At 55.2% G+C, this 19,947-nt stretch overlaps 1 protein-coding gene across 2 annotated transcripts in view; it reads left to right on the forward strand.

Annotated features, from left to right (window-relative positions):
- LRP1 (LDL receptor related protein 1) overlaps positions 1–19,947 on the forward strand; it is an 82,856-nt gene that overhangs the window by 27,000 nt on the left and 35,909 nt on the right. The window contains exons 9-25 of one of the 2 annotated variants that reach the window (XM_047786986.1): positions 857–1,046; positions 1,483–1,626; positions 2,828–3,064; positions 4,282–4,462; positions 5,294–5,516; positions 6,591–6,792; positions 7,142–7,267; positions 10,300–10,440; positions 10,540–10,665; positions 11,070–11,186; positions 11,628–11,708; positions 12,361–12,411; positions 13,342–13,509; positions 17,124–17,306; positions 17,719–17,919; positions 19,283–19,528; positions 19,737–19,934. In XM_047786986.1, the coding sequence (XP_047642942.1) occupies positions 857–1,046; positions 1,483–1,626; positions 2,828–3,064; positions 4,282–4,462; positions 5,294–5,516; positions 6,591–6,792; positions 7,142–7,267; positions 10,300–10,440; positions 10,540–10,665; positions 11,070–11,186; positions 11,628–11,708; positions 12,361–12,411; positions 13,342–13,509; positions 17,124–17,306; positions 17,719–17,919; positions 19,283–19,528; positions 19,737–19,934 (2,815 nt within the window). The remainder of the gene's footprint in view (positions 1–856; positions 1,047–1,482; positions 1,627–2,827; positions 3,065–4,281; positions 4,463–5,293; positions 5,517–6,590; positions 6,793–7,141; positions 7,268–10,299; positions 10,441–10,539; positions 10,666–11,069; positions 11,187–11,627; positions 11,709–12,360; positions 12,412–13,341; positions 13,510–17,123; positions 17,307–17,718; positions 17,920–19,282; positions 19,529–19,736; positions 19,935–19,947) is intronic. The other variant, XM_047786987.1, reaches the window with a different exon arrangement.

Consider the following 19,947-nt stretch of genomic DNA (forward strand, 5'->3'; position numbering starts at 1 on the left):
GCTTGGGGGGGAAGGACAGGATATGACATCCACTCTGATGGCCACAGTCATTTTAGAGGCATCTTTTACTTCCCTTTTCTCATTTGATCCTGACAGCGGCCTCCAGAAATGAGCAGGCAGGTGGCTCAGTTTCCTTTTGGCCAGTGAAAATGGCAGGGTTCAGGAAGTTAAGTGGTTTGCCTGAGATTACACAGCTGAGAAATAGCACTCTAACCTAGCCTAGCAGCCCTTCCCACTCGGAGGTGGCATTTCTGTTCTGGGATAACTGGGGTGACCATCCATCCTGGTTTGCCCGGGACTGTCCTAGTGTCAGCCCTTAAATTCCCTTGGCAGATCCCTTGGTCCTGGACAAACTGGGAGGGTTGGTTACCTTAGCTACATTATGCAGGTAGTAGGGGATGTTACAGGGCTTGCTTGGGGCCAGTCTGCCCTCTCAACCCTCCCAAAAGCTGGGAGCTGGAGGCGGGCTAAGAATGTTCTCTGTGGACAGAGGGTAGGCCCCAACGCCAGTTCGGTGCAGAATTATCCCATCACCTCCTGTGTGCCTGATTCTGGGAGGGACGTAGATCCTGCCCTCGAGGGGTTTGGGCAGAATGGGCATCACCAGACACTGGCCAACAGCCAGAAATGGAGTGTGGACGGTGAGACCATTGTCATCGTCGTCTCCCGTTAGAAGAGCCCAGAAGCCCTTCAAGGAGGTGCTCTGTGAAGGATGGGTGGGATTTGACAGGGGAGTCCAGGTGGAGGAGATGGGAGGGAGGCTGTGGAATGAGTCTGGGCGAGAGGCTGGGGGGCTCTCCCGGGGCAGAGGGAGGATTCCTTTCTCCTCTCACGCTCTCCTGCCCACCCACGTCAGATCGAGCATCTTTACGGCCTGACCGTGTTTGAGAACTACCTCTATGCCACCAACTCGGACAACGCCAACGCCCAGCAGAAGACAAGCGTGATCCGTGTGAACCGCTTCAACAGCACCGACTACCAGGTCGTCACGCGTGTGGACAAGGGAGGGGCTCTGCACATCTACCACCAGCGGCGTCAGCCCCGAGGTGAACGGGGCCCCGGGGACTCTCCTGTGGGAACCCCCGATTCTCTCCTGTCATGACGGCATCTCCCAGCGATCTACTCCAGGCTGCTTCCCCGGACGACTCCTTCCTACCCCTTAACCTCCAGATCCCACCCCCAGGGAGCCCCTTACTCGGGGCTCGATCACCCCTTCCAGTGCTCTGGCTGCTCTAGAGTAGAAGCACCTGGCTGTGGGCAACAGCATGACTTTCCCCTGACCACAGAAGTCCCCACCCAAGAGTCTGAAGCCCAGTGGTGTTGGTGGCAGAGGACTCCTCCATCCTGTGGCTTTCAAATCCTCAAAGGAGACATCAGACCCAAAGACCGCAGCTGGGGGAGTGTGGGCAGACTTCAGGTAGCCTTCTTAAGGCCTGCACGGGGGCTTCGAGGGGTCCTGACCTGCTCTCCACTCTGCCGCAGTGAGGAGCCATGCCTGCGAGAATGACCAGTATGGGAAGCCGGGCGGCTGCTCTGACATCTGCCTGCTGGCCAACAGCCACAAGGCTCGGACCTGCCGTTGCCGCTCCGGCTTCAGCCTGGGCAGTGATGGGAAGTCGTGCAAGAGTGAGTGACAGGGATGGGCTGCTGTGCCTGTTGGGCTGAGTGGGCGGGGGTCCAGGTCTGCCTCCCATAGCCTGGCTACTTCTGTCTGAGATGCAGGAAAATGGAGGAATTTAGCCAAAGGTCTCCACTAGTGAGGGGCAGGTGACTGGAACTCATATCCAAGAGCAGGGCTTTGCCACTACCCACTCAGGCTCCATAGAAGACTGTCAGCTGGTGCCTTTGTTCCTTCATCCCTCTATTCACTCAGCAAGTGTCTAGTGCATGCACTGTGTGTCCGCATTGTCTTGCGGTGAGAGTTCAGCAGTGAATAAGATAAATGTTATCTCTGGCCTCATGGAGCTTAGAGTCTGGCAGGGGAGGCAGACAGACCCATAAAAATAACTTTGGGTGGTGGTAGCTGTTAGGAAGAAAATAAAGTAGAGCAGAGGGTTAACGAGGACCATGAGGGCTCCCGTTTAGACAGCGGACAGGTGAAATTAGAGCCAAGCGTTCTGTGAAGTGAGGAAGTGAATCAGGTGTCATGTACCTGAAGAAAGAGCATTCTGGCAGAGGGCATCTTCAGTGCCAAGGCGCAGGGGCCGGTGTGAGCTTGCTGCTGGAGAAGCGTGCGGATGCGGGAGGCTGAGCCGTGTGAGGGGAGATGAGGAAAGAGGCTGGGTTGTATTCTAACTGGGATGAGAAGCCCTTGGTGACTTTACAGATTCAATTCACCTTTGTACAGAAGCTTATGCTGGCTGCTGGCTGGAGGATGGGCCATGGGGAAGTGGCAGGAGGCTATTTCTGCGGCGTAGGCAAGAAGTGATGTGGCTTAGACTAGGATGATAGCAGAGGAAGTGGTCAAAAGTGATCAGATTTCAACATATTTGGGCCATGAACTTTTACTCAACAGTGGGCACTTACTGAAAACATGCTACTTGCTGCTTTTGTCCCCTTTCCCACCCCTAGAGTGCGTAGGGAAGCCCCTCAGGGTGTTGTTCCCTGGACCTTACGTGTTCATGTGTCTGTCCACGTGATTCAGACCCTCTTCCCCCACATCCCCTGACCCAGTACTGCCAGGGCATTGGCAAGGTGGTGATGTGTGTGTGTGTGTGTGTGTGTGTGTGTGTGTGTGTGTGTGTGTGCGCGTGTGCACGCACTCTCTCTCTCTCTCACACACACGTGTCTGACATCGTGCCCCCCTTCTTGTGCCTGCCCTACCTAGAGCCGGAGCACGAGCTATTCCTCGTGTACGGCAAGGGCCGGCCAGGCATCATCCGGGGCATGGACATGGGAGCCAAGGTCCCAGATGAGCACATGATCCCCATCGAGAACCTCATGAACCCCCGAGCCCTGGACTTCCATGCTGAGACTGGCTTCATCTACTTCGCCGACACCACCAGCTACCTCATTGGCCGCCAGAAGATCGATGGCACTGAGCGGGAGACCATCCTGAAGGATGGTGAGGACCCCACAGTGAGACGTGTGCGGACTGGGCACCAGAGGGATGTGCCCACCTGGGGTGGGAAGCGATCCGGGGCCTGGACATCTCTCTCCCGGTGCCCTCCCAGCATGGAGAGCCGCTTGCTGACGGGCTGGCTGGGCTGGTTGGCATGGAGATGAGGGTATAGACAGATTGACCCCTGGGTGACCCCCTTCTTGGCTGAGCCGAAAAGAGGCAGGAGGATGGATGGGTTAGGCAGCGTGGGCTGTCCTTGCCAGCCCTTGGGAAAATGCAGGGTCTCTCTGCCATTGGCTCCGAGCCCTGGAGCTGCACACAGCACACAGCCAGGGAGAGGCCTGAGGCTCTGAATCAAGCCGGCGCACCGGCACATGTGCCGCCAGACCTCACGGCCGCCGAGAGCTGCATGGGTACATGTCCTGAGAAAACTGTCTTGTGCATTGAAACCAGTTTTTCCCTCTGAGCTGCCCAGGCAGGTCAACAGTGTATTGTCTTCGGAATATCCACCAGTGTGGAGGCCGTGAGCCCCTGGGTGTTGCACCACCCATGTGGCGTGTTAGGAACTCCCAACCTGCACTCCAGCCCCCATAATCAGGTTTCCCAACCAATCAGTCTGGCTGATGCTGGTTACCACCCCTTGTCCTGCTCCCCATCCACCACTGTGGCTTAGAGAACCCCGGCAGTCAGCAATCATGAGACTTTAGGGAAATCAAAAGTAACTCCTCATCAGGAAAATATTGGGGTTCCCTATACCAGGAAATTGCTATTTAAGCTCAGGATGAAGCCTCTGGCTAAGTGAAAAATCACTTCCTAATTTACTCATTTTGTTAACTCAGGATTTTCAGGCCTGGGATGTGGCGTCACACTTGGACACAGAGCCACACACTATTACTTCAGCTCCCCCATCCTCAGCTCAGGCCCCGACGTGCCCTTTTTAGGAGCTCACGTGTGTCACTTAGGTTTACTTGCTGCCATGTGCAGTTTTGAGAGATTGTGCCTCAACACAGATGTGGCAACACAGATGTGGCAACACAACCACCTCCCTGGCTCCTTCCTCCAACTTCCCGTCCCATTCCACCCACCATCCAGGGCCCAGGAGGCTCCCTCTACTCCCCACTGGCCAAGTGCCCCAGGGTGCAGGTATCCCAAGGGTCAGAGGCAAGTAGTTTTGAGCCTCCTTAGGGTTTCTCTCTCATTAGCCCCTTCGCTCCCCGCAGGCATCCACAATGTGGAGGGCGTGGCTGTGGACTGGATGGGGGACAATTTGTACTGGACGGATGATGGGCCCAAGAAGACCATCAGCGTGGCCAGGCTGGAGAAAGCTGCTCAGACCCGCAAGACCTTAATCGAGGGCAAAATGACACACCCAAGGGCCATTGTGGTAGATCCGCTCAATGGGTGAGTCTTCCCAGGACCTTGGGGTGGGAGGAGCTGGGGACTGTGTGGCCCCAGGACTGAGGGGTTGAGACCAAGAGTGGACAGGGGAGGACAGCTGAAGTGGGAGGCTCGGGCAAGGATCCAGCTGGGAAGGGGAAAGGGGCCCCCACCTTCAGGGCAGTGGGAGCTATGCCCTCAGAGCACTCTGGTCCCATTACCCCCATCTCAGAGCCCTCCCCTGAGTTACCTTGCCTTATCAGCCCTGAGGTCCTGCGGGGTCTGCCTGCAGCCCGTTTGACCTCACCCTCTGTACTTGGAAGTTCTGTCCCCACTGCCTGATGTCCTTTCTGCAAACCAGCACCCCAGCTCTTCCCGCCTCAGGGCTTTTGCTCTTGGCATTTTTCTGCCTGGGACTCCCAAGGATTTGCGTGGCTTCTTCTCAGCATTCAAAGCTCAGCTCAAATGCCACCTCCTCGAAGAGGCCTTCCCCACTGGCTGCCCACTCACTTTCCATCCCTTCCTCCAGCTCCAGGTCCTTCCTGACCTTTATCGCTCTCTGATGGGTGTGACCCTCTTGATGGATGTGTTTCTGCCTGTCTACCTGGGTGGGGATGTGAGACAGACAAAAGAGCGAGGCCATGGCTGCCTTGGTCAGAATGTGCCCAGCTCAGTAGGGACTCAACAAGAGTCAAATAGAGGAATGAGTGGCTGGATGAAATGTGCGGGTCAGAGTGAGCAGGGCAGGAAGACCCCCCGTGAGGGGCTCTAGAACAGCCCGCCTGGAGGGGGTTATAGGGGAGGATGCTGGTGGCAGGGGTGGCCCAGGGGGTGCTGACCAGCCGCTGTCCACAGGTGGATGTACTGGACTGACTGGGAGGAGGACCCCAAGGACAGTCGGCGAGGGCGGCTGGAGAGGGCCTGGATGGACGGCTCACACCGAGACATCTTTGTCACCTCCAAGACAGTGCTTTGGCCCAATGGGCTGAGCCTGGACATCCCAGCGGGGCGCCTCTACTGGGTGGATGCCTTCTATGACCGCATCGAGACCATCCTGCTTAATGGCACAGACCGGAAGGTGGGCAGGCGTGCTGGTGTTCCCGTGTGCATTGCTGGACCATGTTTGTGTGCAGATGAGGCTCTGTGTGTCTGAATGTGTGGGCATCTGTGTGCATCCAGGCCTGTGTGCTTCGTGTGTGTTTACCTGTGAGCCTGTGGGTGTGTCCCCCTGTGTGCCTGTCTTGCCTTGTTTGAGGATTGCTCCTATCAGAGCATCTCTGTGACTGCATGTGGTCTGCAGGCGTCACCGCCCATGTGCACACCTGAGCATACACATGGTTGTGCACATGCACACAGCACACGCCGGTGTGTGCCTCCACCATGTGCTTATGTATAGGTGCGAGGTGCCTAGAGATGGTACGTGTATGCACGCTTATCTTTTGGGTGGCTTTGTGCTTCATTCCTGAGCCATGTGTGTGTCTAGGCCTTTATGGTGTGGCCTCTGACCATCTCTATAGTCGTCTTTCTTCCCCTGTTGCATCCCAGCCCTTGTACAGCAACACTAGACAGCTTTTAAGTCCAGTACACATCACAGGGGCTGCCCTCTGCGCTGCTGCTCATGCAGATCTTTCTGCCTCCACCCAGTTCCTCACCTGTCACACTGCTCAGGGGCCACTTCCTCTGGGATGTCATCTCCAAACCCCTCTGCTTCCCTGGATGACTGTGTGTGCCTTTCCTGAGGCAGTGGGCACCTCCTGTGCAGGGACCATGTCTTCCATTTCTTAGTGCTACCTTAGTAGATCCTGGCAAATGTTTGTTGGATGAAGAAACGAATGGATGGATTCTGGCTGTTTGCTCCCTGCTCTGGGTGTGCGCATGCATGCACACATGCCTATGTTGGAGGGATATGAATGAACATGAATCAACCCAGGAGAGAAGTGTGGGCAAGCTCCCCATCAGCATCCTGTTGGGTTCAGGGTCTGGCACTTCACTATGTGCCAGGCTTTCACCCTCAGGGTTTCCCAGGATGATGGGGGAGAGAAGTCCTATACCCGAGCCATGGATATGAGTGTACAAAAGAGTGACCCCCTGGGCTCCCCTGAGGCACCCCACTTGTCTCCTGGCTGCTTAGTAACCTCCCCTCCATTCCTAGATTGTGTACGAGGGTCCTGAGCTGAACCACGCCTTTGGCCTGTGTCACCATGGCAACTACCTCTTCTGGACTGAGTACCGGAGTGGTAGTGTCTACCGCTTGGAACGGGGCACAGGAGGTGCGCCCCCCATCGTGACCCTTCTGCGCAGCGAGCGGCCCCCCATCTTTGAGATCCGCATGTATGATGCCCAGCAGCAGCAAGGTACCCTTGGGGCTGGGGCTGAAGTTGGGGTGGGACCTAGAAGGGGGGCTGAGGCTCCTGCAGAGGCTGAAGGCACTCCTCAGGGATCCTAGGCACTGACTTTTGAGGCTCTCAAGAAGGAGGCTCTCACCCCAATTTGACCTTCTGTGTTTCCCATTTCCCCTTCCCGGACCATGTCTGCATCTACTTTTCTTCAACTTCTGCATATTTCCTCTTTCTGTCTCCTCCTTTTAATGCATCTCCTCCCCTGACCACTCATCTGCCCTCTCTGGCCTTTCCTGACCCTGCTATAACCCATCCCCTGTCCTCCCCCTCTTTCCTCCTCCCACTTGTGGTCCCTGCTTCACAGTGGGTACCAACAAATGCCGGGTGAACAATGGCGGCTGCAGCAGCCTGTGCTTGGCCACCCCTGGAAGCCGCCAGTGTGCCTGCGCCGAGGACCAGGTGTTGGACAAAGACGGTGTCACTTGCTTGGGTACGAGGGGCCCAGCTGGAGTGGGAGGTGGGGGAGCAGACCCCAGCAGGAGGGAGCCACAGGGTCCCCATTGGAGATGAAGGAGGCAAAGAGGGCCCTGTGGGGACAATGGGAGGTGAGGGATGACAGACGGCTTGGAGGCTGGCAGGTGTTTAGGGATGACTGGGGGAGCGGGAGGTTTGGAAGGGCATGATGACTGGGGAAACTGAGTGACAAGCAGAACAGCTATGGAAAGAGAAAAATATTAACTTGTTATGTTTAATTAATAAACATTACATTTATTTTCCCATTATTAAAGTAATGCAAAAATAGCTCAAAATATTGGAAATTACAGGAGAGGAAAAAAGCCCCATCTCACCAATAAGCATGACTATATTGTTAGCATTGTGGTAAACAAACACCATCCTTTTTTCCTTAGGTGGGTTTTTACATGGCTAGAATCATACTGTATATAAATGTTTTCTGCCCCTTTTGGCTCATATACACCACAGATTTTCTGCGTGTTGGTATTTCATTATTTTAAATAGCCCTTTTCTTTTCTTGGCTATGCCCAAGGCATGCAAAATTTCCTAGACTAAGGATTGAACCTGAGCCACAGCAGTGACCCATGCCAAAGCAGTGCAATACCAAGTCCTTAACCATTAGGCCACCAGGGAACTCCAAGTAACCACATTTTTTAATAAAAATGGGTCATGCTCATTATAAATATAAACAAACAGTGTAGAAAACTACAAAGGGATAAAAGAGAAAAATACAAAGGACAAAGGACAAATCACCCCATATTCCACCACCCACAGGTACTATTGTTACCATTTTGGGGAACAGTCTCCCAATTTCTCTGTATGTTTACTTGTACTAAGTGGAATCATGCTGCTCATGCTGTTCTGTTCCGTGCTTTTGTCACTGGACAGTGTGTCATTACTACATAAGCAGTCTTTCTAATTGTGAAAAAAATATTTCATTTGGTCAACATCCCATATTTTACTCAACCATTTCTCTACTATTGCATGTTTGTGTTATTTCCAGTTTTTTGTTATAATCACTGTCAGCATTTATTGAGCACAGACTATGTCCTAGGCATGGTTATACGCACTCCCCTTGCAGTAACTTATTTTCTCCTTAGAGTATTGAATCCTGTAGGGAAGGTATTTTTATTATCCCCAATTTAGAGATGAAGAAACTGGAGCCCGAAGTTAAAGCAGAGGTTTGAACCCACAAAGTCAGGCCCAGGGTCTGTTTCTTAATCACCTGCTGTGCTGTTTCTCATATTTTCATGCCTTCCTGTATTCTGGATGGTTTCCTTGGGATAGAATCCCAGAAGTGAAAATGGGTCAGTGGGCCATAGCATATAGCTAAGAGTGAGGGACTGAGGCCAGGTGCAGGGCAGGAGCGTTGGTGGAGAGGAGCTTATGGAGCTGTGGGCCCAGTGTAATGCAAAGGGTCATTGACACGGATGTGGAAATCACCAAGAATTGAAGAGGGAATGATTTTGGAGAAAGTGACAGTGAAACAGGAGCGGAAAACCCTTAAGGAAGATGAGGGAGTTCTCTTGCGGCTCAGCAGGTTAAGGATCCGGCATTGTCACAGCAGTGGCCCAGGTCACTGTTATGAGGCAAGTTCGATCCCTGTCCTGGGAACTTCCGCATGCCACCAGTGCAACCAAAAAAAAAAAAGAGAGAGAGAGAATGATGAGGAGTGGTCTGGGGCCGGTAGAAGTAGAGGTTCACGTGGTCTAGTAATGTGAAAGTCACAGATTTTTCAGAGGACAGAGGGAGAATGATCTGGAAGCAGAGATGAGGAGCAAGGTGGACACATACAGTCTCCAGGTCCAGTGTTCCTTGGGACCCACAGGATTAGGGGGTGAGAGATGGGTCAGAAAGGCGGTGCTCAGAGCTGTGGTCCAAGGCCAGGGACTGACATGGGCATCTTGGGCTTCTGGAGCTCACCCTGTGCAAAGACAGACAAAGGATGCAGTGATTGTACTGCTGATAGCCGAAGGCAGATAGTCACGGTGAGATGTGGAGTCATGGTGAGATGTGGAGTCATGGTGAGATGTGGTGAGATGTGGAGTCATGGTGAGATGTGGTGAGATGTGGAGTCATGGTGAGATGTGGTGAGATGTGGAGTCATGGTGAGATGTGGTGAGATGTGGAGTCATGGTGAGATGTGGTGAGATGTGGAGTCATGGTGAGATGTGGTGAGATGTGGAGTCATGGTGAGATGTGGTGAGATGTGGAGTCATGGTGAGATGTGGAGTTCGTGGAGCCTGCAGAGTTCTGGCACCTGTTTCCCTCCTGTCAGTAGAGTTGATGCATAAAAAGTCCAGGGACCAGGGCAAGACCCAGAGGCCCTGGAGACAACTTCCACGGGACACTTCATGGAGATGGCAGGGAGGGGCAAGGGGCATTCGGCTTGGTGGGGACAAAAGGATAGTGGGGCTCTAGGCTCTCTTTATTCTCACACCACGTCGAAGTCCTGGAAGCAGGAGAGCAAACATCATCCTTGTGGCTTGAGAGAGACCTGCAGTTTCCATCCAGATAATTTGTTTACGAAGAACAGTGCACTAGAAAAAATTATTTTATGTATATTATTTTAAAATCATGAAAAATAAAACTAGGAGTTCCCGTCGTGGCGCAGTGGTTAACGAATCCGACTAGGAACCATGAGGTTGCGGGTTCGGTCCCTGCCCTTGCTCAGTGGGTTAATGATCCGGCGTTGCCGTGAGCTGTGGTGTAGGTTGCAGACGCGGCTTGGATCCCGCGTTGCTGTGGCTCTGGCATAGGCCGGTGGCTACAGCTCCGATTCAACCCCTAGCCTGGGAACCTCCATATGCCGAGGGAGCGGCCCAAAGAAATAGCAACAACAACAACAACAACAAAAAGACAAAAGACAAAAATAAATAAATAAATAAATAAATAAATAAATAATAAAACTAAATAAAATCATAAACCAAGCAAACGAAGGACAGGGGGCTCCGCACCTGTCCATGACCTGCATCTGACCTTCCCCTCACACCCCTGTGGTGCCCACAGCAAACCCGTCCTACGTGCCCCCACCCCAGTGCCAGCCGGGCGAGTTCGCCTGCTCCAACAGCCGCTGCATCCAGGAGCGCTGGAAGTGCGACGGGGATAACGACTGCCTGGACAACAGCGATGAGGCCCCCGCCCTCTGCCGTGAGTCCCCACCACACGGGGTGGGACAGCTGGCCTGGGGGTAGCGGCCCAGGAGCTGGGGGCCCCTCCCTCTGGCTGACCACGACCTGTCCCTCCCAGATCAGCACACCTGCCCCTCTGACCGCTTCAAGTGCGAGAACAACCGTTGCATCCCCAACCGCTGGCTCTGTGATGGGGACAACGACTGCGGGAACAGTGAAGACGAGTCCAATGCCACGTGTTCAGGTGTGGAGGGTGTGGCCAGGGGACCCCCCAGTTACTGGGGCAGAGGAGACAGAGGGGCCCCAGGGAGAGAAAGGAGCTCCAGGTACCCAGGGCAGAGGGGAGGGGCCCGAGCAGAGAGGTGTGCCCTCCCCTCCCCAGGAGGACAGGGGTGACTGGGAGGCCCATTGTCCACAGGGGACAGAGCACAGCCCAGGGTTGGGGATGACAAACGAACGAGTGGATCCTCTGCTTGGAGGACACCAGAAGCCCCTTGAGAGATGGGGTGAAGTGTCCCGTGTGAGACCGCTAAGAGAAATGGCTTTGAGACTCTTGGGAGGACTTCAGAAAGGCAGAGAATAATAGGGAAGAAAACAGTTTAAAGTGGGGACCAGACTGTGAACACTCACTCACATCCCTGTCCCCAGCTCGCACCTGCCCACCCAACCAGTTCTCCTGTGCCAGTGGTCGCTGCATCCCCATCTCCTGGACGTGCGATCTGGATGACGACTGTGGGGATCGCTCTGATGAGTCAGCCTCGTGTGGTGAGCGGGACAGCGGGAAGGCCAAGCTGGCCCGGGAAGGGAGGGCTCACGAGGACACGCCCAGGGTCAGGGATGCTGGAGAGACCCTGCAACTTAGTACCTGGGTGGCCTTGAGCCAGTCACTTCATCTCTGTGGGCCCCTGTGAGTTTCATCTGCAAAGTGGGGATAATAATAGTACCCACATCACACCACTGATGTGGGGGAGCGGTCAGTGAGATCATGCACAGAAAGCACTCAGCACGTTCGGTAACCAGCTGCTCGAAAAGGGTGCTTCGAGGGGTGGGGGTGATTCAGGTCAAGGCACCTCCACTTAGCCTTCCCTCCGTCATCTTGCTGGGCTGAGGGCTGCTGGTTTGGGGAGGAACCCTTTCCCACCTGCTCGGTGCTATGATGCTGTGTAATCTGGAGGACCCTGCTTGACTACCCTTTCTCCCTGACAGCTTATCCCACCTGCTTCCCCCTGACTCAGTTTACCTGCAACAACGGCAGATGTATCAACATCAACTGGAGATGTGACAATGGTAAGAGGCGATTTCCCTTTACCTGCCCCAATTCCTAGGAAAACTAGACGCTGCAGCCAGACCCTGGGTGGAGGGGGTGAAGGGGTTTTAGAATCAAGCCAGGGCCTCCCTCCAGTTCACTGAAGCCCCGCTGGGGTGGCTGGGAAAAATGAGGATGAGCCAGAAATGCCGTGGGGGAACCAGGATGCACCGAGGGGAGACTCCACCCATCGCCCGCAAGCGCCATTCCTCCCCAGGCAGGGCCTGAGCTACCCTTCCTCTGGCAGGGGCTCAGGGGCCGCGGAGAGAGGAGCCAGAGGGGCCAGAGGGGCAGAGCCCGGAGCGCCCCTGCCCAGCTCCCTTCTCTCTGCACACCCCATCTCCTGGGGTCCTTGCTGCACCCTCTAGGCTCCGGCTCCAGGCTCCAGAGCCCCCCTGGAGGTCAGCCCCGGACCAGGTGATGCCAGCCCAGAACCACAAGGGCTGGTGGACCTTTGTGTGTGTGCCGTCTTGGGGCTCTGGTTGTGTCCAGTGTGGTGTTGTGACGTGTTGCAGCAGGGGGCTCGAGCCCTGGCTAACGTGTGTGAAGATGTATTGGGTCAGCGCCAGGTTGCCCCTCATCTTTGCCGTGTCTCGTGTGCCAATGGTTGCTCTGGCGGTTTCTGTGTTTCAGAGAAGGATTGTGGGGACGGCTCTGATGAAAAGACCTGTCCTGAGCCTGCCGGTCAGTGCATAGAAGCACATGCACCATCACCCCTAGAGCCCTGGCTGGCCTCGGGCCGCCTCCCAGGACCCCCAGGCAGCTCCCCTCCCCAAAGCTCCTAGGATGTGAGGGAAAAGCAAAAGAGAAAGAGAGAGAGGAGATGACAGAGGGAGAAAGAGAACAACGGAAGGGAAAGCAAAGAGGGCAGAAGGCGCCTCTCCCAGGAGGGATGACAGAGAGGCGGGGACAGGAAGACCAGGACATGGGGGGAGGAGAGCCTTAGAGAAGCAAAGCCAGCTGGAAAAGGCAAGAACACAGCACAAAGGGGACAGCCAGACCCGTCTTCTCCAAAAGGGTCCAGAACGTGTAAAGTCTGGTAGCCCTGACCCACCTGGCCTAGAAAGCAGGACTTTCACTCAGTCACCCTCCAAGACCTTCCAGAAGTGGTCCCTGGCCTTCCTGGTTGTAGGCAGTGCCCCCACGTGAGCCAGGTACTGAGATGCTCAGAGTGGGGCCTAATTAAGCCGTTCTCCACCCCCCGCCTGCCCCCGCCAGCAGAAGGGCCTCAACTCCACTCCAGCCACCCCTGTCCCTCCAAAACCAGAGGAATCCTGCCTTTACCCCAAAGCAAGCAGACCCCTCTCCCCAGACCCTGCCAAAAGAGGAAAGGAATGAGTCCTGTCCCTGCCCTCCCCCCCCCAACTTCCGGGACTCAGGGAAGGGCCCTCCCGGCGCCGTCCGCCTCTCCCTGCCCACCCCCGCCCGTGGGCCATGGTGCATGCTGCAGTCTATGCAGTTTCTGTGTCTTTTCTGTTTGTTATTTTCTCAGTGGGGGGTTGGGGTGGGTCGAGAGTGGGAATGGGGTGGTGGGAGCGGGGGTCCCGTGCTGGGGTCACAGAGAAGGCTGCTTGCTGACTCTCTGCTCGCCTCTTCCCTCTCGCCTCCCCCTAGACAATGACTGTGGGGACAATAGCGACGAGGCTGGCTGCAGCCACTCTTGCTCTAGCACCCAGTTCAAGTGCAACAGCGGGCGCTGCATCCCCGAGCACTGGACCTGCGACGGGGACAACGACTGTGGGGACTACAGCGATGAGACACACGCCAACTGCACCAACCAGGGTGGGTGCCTGGGGACCAGCAGGGTGGGGGCCAGACCATCCACCATCCATCCATCCTCCCTGCTATGTGTTGCCGCCATCTGGGAACCAGAGATAACCCAGACGTGGCTCTTATCCTTCAGGAGTTTCCAGTCCTGTGGGAGAGGGAGGTTGTCGACATATCATTGTCACACACTGTTAAGATCTTGGGCTTCGCCATTGGGTGGCCTTGAGTTTGAGCTCCAGCTCTGCAACTTACTATCTGGGTGGCCTTGAGCAAGTTACTCAATCTCTGTGGGTCCCTGTGAGTTTCATCTGCAGGTGGAGATAATAACAGCAGCGGCAGCGTCACAGTGAGGTGATCATGTTGAGGTGGGGGCTCGGTGAGATGCACGGAAGGCACGCAGCCTGTGTTTCATAGCTGGTAGCTTGAAAAAGGGATGCTCAGAGGGGTTGGGGGTGACTGAGCGCAGTGGGGGCCAAAGGACAGAGGGGCTGGCTCTGTGGCGTCGCCAGTGCCCAGGGCTCTGGGACCTAGAGAGGGGGCCCCAGAGGCTGGGCTTACTGGGAAGCACAGACCCTCTCGAGAGATGCTGGTTTCTCAGCCCTGGCCGATGGTTACCATGGGAGAATGCAGACTGGGGACTGGCCAATCAGAAATGCAGATTTTTATGTGAAATCTCCAGGGTTTTTTTGTTTTGTTTTGTTTTTGTTTTGCTCTTTAGGGCCACACCTGTGGCATATGGCGGTTCCCAGGCTAGGGGTTGAATAGGAGCTACAGCTGCCGGCCTACACCATAGCAACATCAGATCTGAGCCATGTCTGCCACCTATACCACAGCTCATGGCAATGCAGGATCCTTAACCCACTGAGCAAGGCCAGGGATCAAACCCACAACCTCATGGTTCCTAGTTGGATTTGTTTCCAATGGGCCATGACGGGAACTCTGAAATCTCCATTTTAAAGCATTGGTATATTAGTTTCCTGGAAAGGCTGTAACAAAGTACCACAAATGAAGTGGATTAAATAGCAGAAATGTTCACGGTTCTGGAGGCTAGAAGTCCAAGACCAAAATGTCGGCAGGGTTGGTTCCTTCTGAGGGTTATGAGGGAGAATCTAGTCCAGGCCTCTCCCCGAGCTTCTGGTGTCTGCTGGCAGTCTTTGGCATTCCTTGGCCTGTACCCGCTTCACCCCAATCTCTTGTCTTCATCTTCACATGAAGACATTCTTGCTGGGTGCCTGTCTGTCACTGTGTCCACATTTCCTATTTATTTATTTTATTTTATTTTATTGTCTTTTATTGTCTTTTTGTCTTTTCTAGGGCCGCACCCACGGCATATGGAGGTTCCCAGGCTAGGGGTCGAATCAGAGCTGTAGCCGCCAGCCTGTGCCACAGCCACAACAACGTCAGATCTGAACTGCATCTGCGACCTACACCACAGCTCACGGCAACACCGGATCCTTAACCCACTGAGCAAGGCCAGGGATCGAATCCACAACCTCCACAACCTCGTGGCTCCTAGTCTGATTTGTTAACCACTGAGCCACAATGGAAACTCCCAGATTTCCTCTTTATATAAGCACGCGGTCCTGTTGGATCAGGGCCCACCCTAATGACCTCATCTTAAATTGATCATCTGCAAAGAAAGACCTATTTCCAAATAAAGTGGTGGTCGCAGGTACCATGAGGTAGGACTTCAGCATCTTGGTGAGCACAAACCAACCCATAACAACTGGCAGATGATTTGAAAAGTATAAAAACAACACAGACCAAAATCTCTGTGCAGGCCTCATCTGGCCCCTGACCAAGCTTTTAGAATTAAGGTTCATGTAATGGGAGCAGTACTCAAAGCATGGAGTACCCACTGTGGGCCCAGCACTGAGAGGGAGGGTGGGGAGGGTCACCCAAGGCCCAGGAAATAGGAACCGAGTCTCAGGGGCTGGGGGAGTGGGACAAGTGCTAGTGCCTTGGGATTCTGAGAAGGGGACTTCTGGAGGCCTGTGGTGGGAAGAGCTGTCTGCCCCTCATGGGCGCAGTGAACTTGAACACGTTCAAGTTGCTTCCTCCTCTGAGACTGGGCTTCTTCCTCTGTGAAGTAAGAGGAGGTGCGTCCGGGCCCAGCACGTGGGAGCAGGGATGTCATGTTGGGTGACAGTGGTTAACTATGCTTGGGAGCTGGAATGGTCTGGAACCATTCAGGAGGAGGTGGGATTTGAATCCCTGATGAGGGATTAGGCTGTGGGTTAATGGACAAGGGAGAGGATCTTCAGACGGGGGTGGGAGTGTGACCTGAAGAACCCAGCAGTAAGACCTAGAGGGTGAAACCAAGCACTCCTGCTGGGGCCAGCAGGGCCGGGTGGGAACCTTCCAACTGAAGGGGAGAGCGGGAAGCAGTCAGGGCCTCCGGGTCGGGGGGTGGGGGGGCAGATTGCAATAGCAACTGAAAGCAGGTCAGGCACTGGGGCTCTTAGATCTCAAAGCTGAAAGGTGATAAGATGTAGGAAATGTTTTCAGAAGACAGTCTTGGAAGGAGATTAGATTGGAAAGAAGTTTAGGGGCCCTGAGGGAGGAGAATCAGCTTGGTGGCTGCTGCTGAATGCCAGGCACTAGACAAGAGCATGGACCATGTCAATGGCAGGGCTCATGGGGGAGCAGGGCATGCAGGGGAGTGTGGGTATACAGGGGGGCTTGTGCACAGTCATCTGTGTCTCCCAGGTGCGGCTCCTGCTTCTTCCCCAGCCTCCTGAGTCAGATCTCAGCACAGCAGCCAGAGTGATGCTGCAGAATATAAGTCAGATCCCTCCCTGGCCCTGCCCTCAAGCCTGCCCTGGCTCCCTGTGTGCTTAGAATCGACGCCAAGCCCTGCTCCAGGGCCTGCAGGGCTCCCACAACCTCTCTGACCTGCATTCCTGCCACTCATCTCCTCATTCACTCTACTCCAGCTATGCAGCCCTAAATATGCCCTGGACGTTTTTTTTTAACATGCCCTGCATGGTCCCATCTCTGAGACTTTGCACTAGCAGTTCCCTCTGCCAGGTAATCTCACAGCTCATGTCATTCAGGCCTCTGCTCAACATCGGCTTAGGGGCCTTCCCTGGCTGTCTTAGCTAAGTGGCATCCCATCTTCCCTGGCCTTGATCTGGCTTTGTCTGCATGTACTTGAGTGCTACCTGCAGTTCTATTCTGGATTTTTATGTCATGTCTTCATTGTTTCTCTTCCCCACTAGAACTTCAGCTCCATAAGGGTAAGGACTTTTTCTTGTTCATACTGGCACCCAGAGCAGTGCCTGGCACATAGTAGGTGCACAGTAAGTGTTTGTGGAGTGAATGGAACAGAGGATAGGCCAAGGTGAGGGCATTTGAGCTTTGGTCTAGCAAACTGCTTCTCTAACGGAGCTCTTGTGTATAAAATAATATTAGACAAGCTGATTTCTGGAATCCTGGGAGGTGTAATCGCCCTGATTCTGAGTTAGTGCTTTCGAGGAGGTCAGCAGGACTCAGAGAATTCTCCAGCCCTGGCTCAGCTCCTAGCCCCAGGCTAGGCTTTGCAGGAGGGGGCTAGGAAGGTAGAGATGAGAGTGGCTGACCTGGAGCCCTTAACGACCCCCCCATGACCCCCACCTTTCCCCCCCCAGCCACAAGGCCTCCTGGCGGCTGCCACAATGATGAGTTCCAGTGCCGGCTGGATGGTCTGTGCATCCCCCTGCGGTGGCGCTGCGATGGGGACACTGATTGCATGGACTCCAGTGATGAGAAGAGCTGTGAGGGAGTGACCCACGTCTGTGACCCTAATGTCAAGTTTGGCTGCAAGGACTCCGGTAAAGAAAAGGAAAGGGAAACAACATGGACAGGAGGAGACTGTACTGAGAGCAGAGCTGGGGCGAGGGAGTCACTGTCCCGTGAGGGGTGGGGTGGGAACACTGAGGCAGAAGGCTGCACGGAAAAAGCCTGTGCCTGACGCCTGGGGGGAGAAGGTATTGAAGGGGCCAGGCCTGCAGGAAGGGCCCTGGGAACCCAAACCCTCATCAGTGTTGAGCTTTAGCACCTCCTGCAGATTCCTGCTTCCTTTGTTGTCCAAGTGATTTTGATAGAAAAAGCCTCAAGGTTCCTAGTGAACCCTAAGGCATTGTAGTCATGACCCCTATTAGAGAAGCCCCATGGGGCTGGGAAGAAGGACACAGAGAGCCCCATGGCCCGGGCCTGGCCCCTGATACCCTGCCCGTCCCCCAGCTCGGTGCATCAGCAAAGCATGGGTGTGTGACGGTGATAGCGACTGTGAGGATAACTCAGACGAGGAGAACTGTGAGTCTCTGGCCTGCCGGCCACCCTCGCACCCCTGCGCCAACAACACCTCAGTCTGCCTGCCCCCTGACAAGCTGTGTGACGGCAACGACGACTGTGGAGACGGCTCGGATGAGGGCGAGCTCTGCGGTGAGGCCCCCGCCGGGGAGCGGGCTGGGGGGCTGGACGAGGAGTCCGAGCTGGGCTAGGGCGGTGGAACAGGACACGCTCTGAGGGGAGAGACTAGGAAATAGGACAGAGCAGCTCTGGGTTGCGGGGAGGTCTGTGTGGTCAGTGCAGGCTCCTTATCCTGCGAGGGAGCAAGGAGGCGGGGGGAGGGGTGTGCATGCAAGATCAAAAGAATAGGGGTCAGGGAGGGCCACATGGTGTGACTTGGGGATGAGGAGCAGAGCAGAGCCACCTTATCTCCCCTGAGCCAGGCAGAGCGTCATTGGCTTCTTTGGAGGAGAGGAGTGGGAGATAAGGGCCTGCCCTGGGAAAGGCTGACGGGTCATCGGTCAGGGCTGGCAGGTCCCAGGGTGTGTCAGGGGCAGGACATTCCCTACTACACCCCAACCCACATCACCCACATCAGGAGAGACTGAGGGAAGAGGACCCTCCCAGAGAGAGACAAAAAGCTGGGGCCCCCACGGCGGGGCTCAAGGGGCAGGAAGGGAGTTCCCATGTGGCTCAGTGGGTTACAAACCTGACTAGGATCCCTGAGGTTTCGGGTGAGATCCCTGGCCTCGCTCAGTGGGTTAAGGATCCGGCATTGCCTTGAGCTGTGGTGTAAGTCACAGATGTGGCTCGGATCCCACATTGCTGTGGCTGTGATGTAGGCCAACAGCTGTAGCTCCAATTCAATCCCTAGCCTAGGAACTTCCATATGCTGCAGATGTGGCCCTAAAAAAGGAAAGGAAAGAAAGAAAACAAAAACAAAAACAAAAAATGAAGGGGCAGAGGGAGTTCCTGTTGTGATTCAGCAGGTTAGGAATCTGACTAGTATCCATGAGGATGCGGGTTAGATCCCTGGCCTCGCTCAGTGGGTTAAGGATCCTGTGTTGCCTTAAGCTGTGGTATGGGTCTCAGACATGGCTCAGATCCCATGTTGCTGCTGCTGTGGCATAGGCCAGAAGCTGCAGCTCCAATTCAACCCCTGGCCTGGAACTTCCATATGTTGCAGGTTCAGCCCTAAAAAGCAAAAAATAAAATAAAATAAAATAAAAATAAAGAAGGGGCAGGGAAATAGAGGCCAGAGAGAGATTCGGCTGTGATGTGGGTGTGCTCCTTGGGGGAAGGAGAGGGTTGATCCCACGTGGTGCGTGCTGGGATCCCAACTCTGGTCCCAAGGGAACCTGGGAAGCAGTAGGGCAGAGGAATGGAAAGAAGGATGCCACGGGCAGGGTGCCAGGGTTCTGTCGCTGCTGCTGGGGACTGGGGCCCAGCCAGGCCGTGTGGTCTGCCTCCTTCCGGATCCTGACCCCGAACCTGTCCACTGCTCTCCACCCCCCAGACCAGTGCTCCCTGAATAACGGTGGCTGCAGCCACAACTGCTCGGTGGCACCTGGCGAAGGCATTGTGTGCTCGTGCCCTCTGGGCATGGAGCTGGGGCCTGACAATCATACCTGCCAGATCCAGAGCTACTGTGCCAAGCACCTCAAGTGCAGCCAGAAGTGCGACCAGAACAAGTTTAGCGTGAAGTGCTCCTGCTACGAGGGCTGGGTGCTGGAGCCTGACGGCGAGAGCTGCCGCAGCCTGGGTGAGATGCGGGTCAGGGGTGGCCGGGCAGCCGGGCAGGCTGGGGCAGGCCCCTGAGCAGCAGCGAGCTGGGCTTGGGTGGCCAAATGCCAGAGGCTGAGATTTCCATCCAGGCCCAGTGCCAGGGCCCACAGAGACCCTGCCTGCCCCCGGACAGGGCGGCTCCAATGCAACGGGCCCCTTGTGACTCCTGTCACACCCCTCCCCAGACCCCTTCAAGCCGTTTATCATCTTCTCCAACCGCCATGAGATCCGTCGCATTGACCTTCACAAAGGGGACTACAGCGTCCTGGTGCCCGGGCTGCGCAACACCATCGCCCTGGACTTCCACCTCAGCCAGAGCGCCCTCTACTGGACCGACGTGGTGGAGGACAAGATCTACCGCGGGAAGCTGCTGGACAACGGAGGTGACTGCCCCCT

This window comes from Phacochoerus africanus, chromosome 7 (assembly GCF_016906955.1).
Source record: "Phacochoerus africanus isolate WHEZ1 chromosome 7, ROS_Pafr_v1, whole genome shotgun sequence".
In the NCBI taxonomy this organism is placed as follows: Eukaryota; Metazoa; Chordata; class Mammalia; order Artiodactyla; family Suidae; genus Phacochoerus; species Phacochoerus africanus.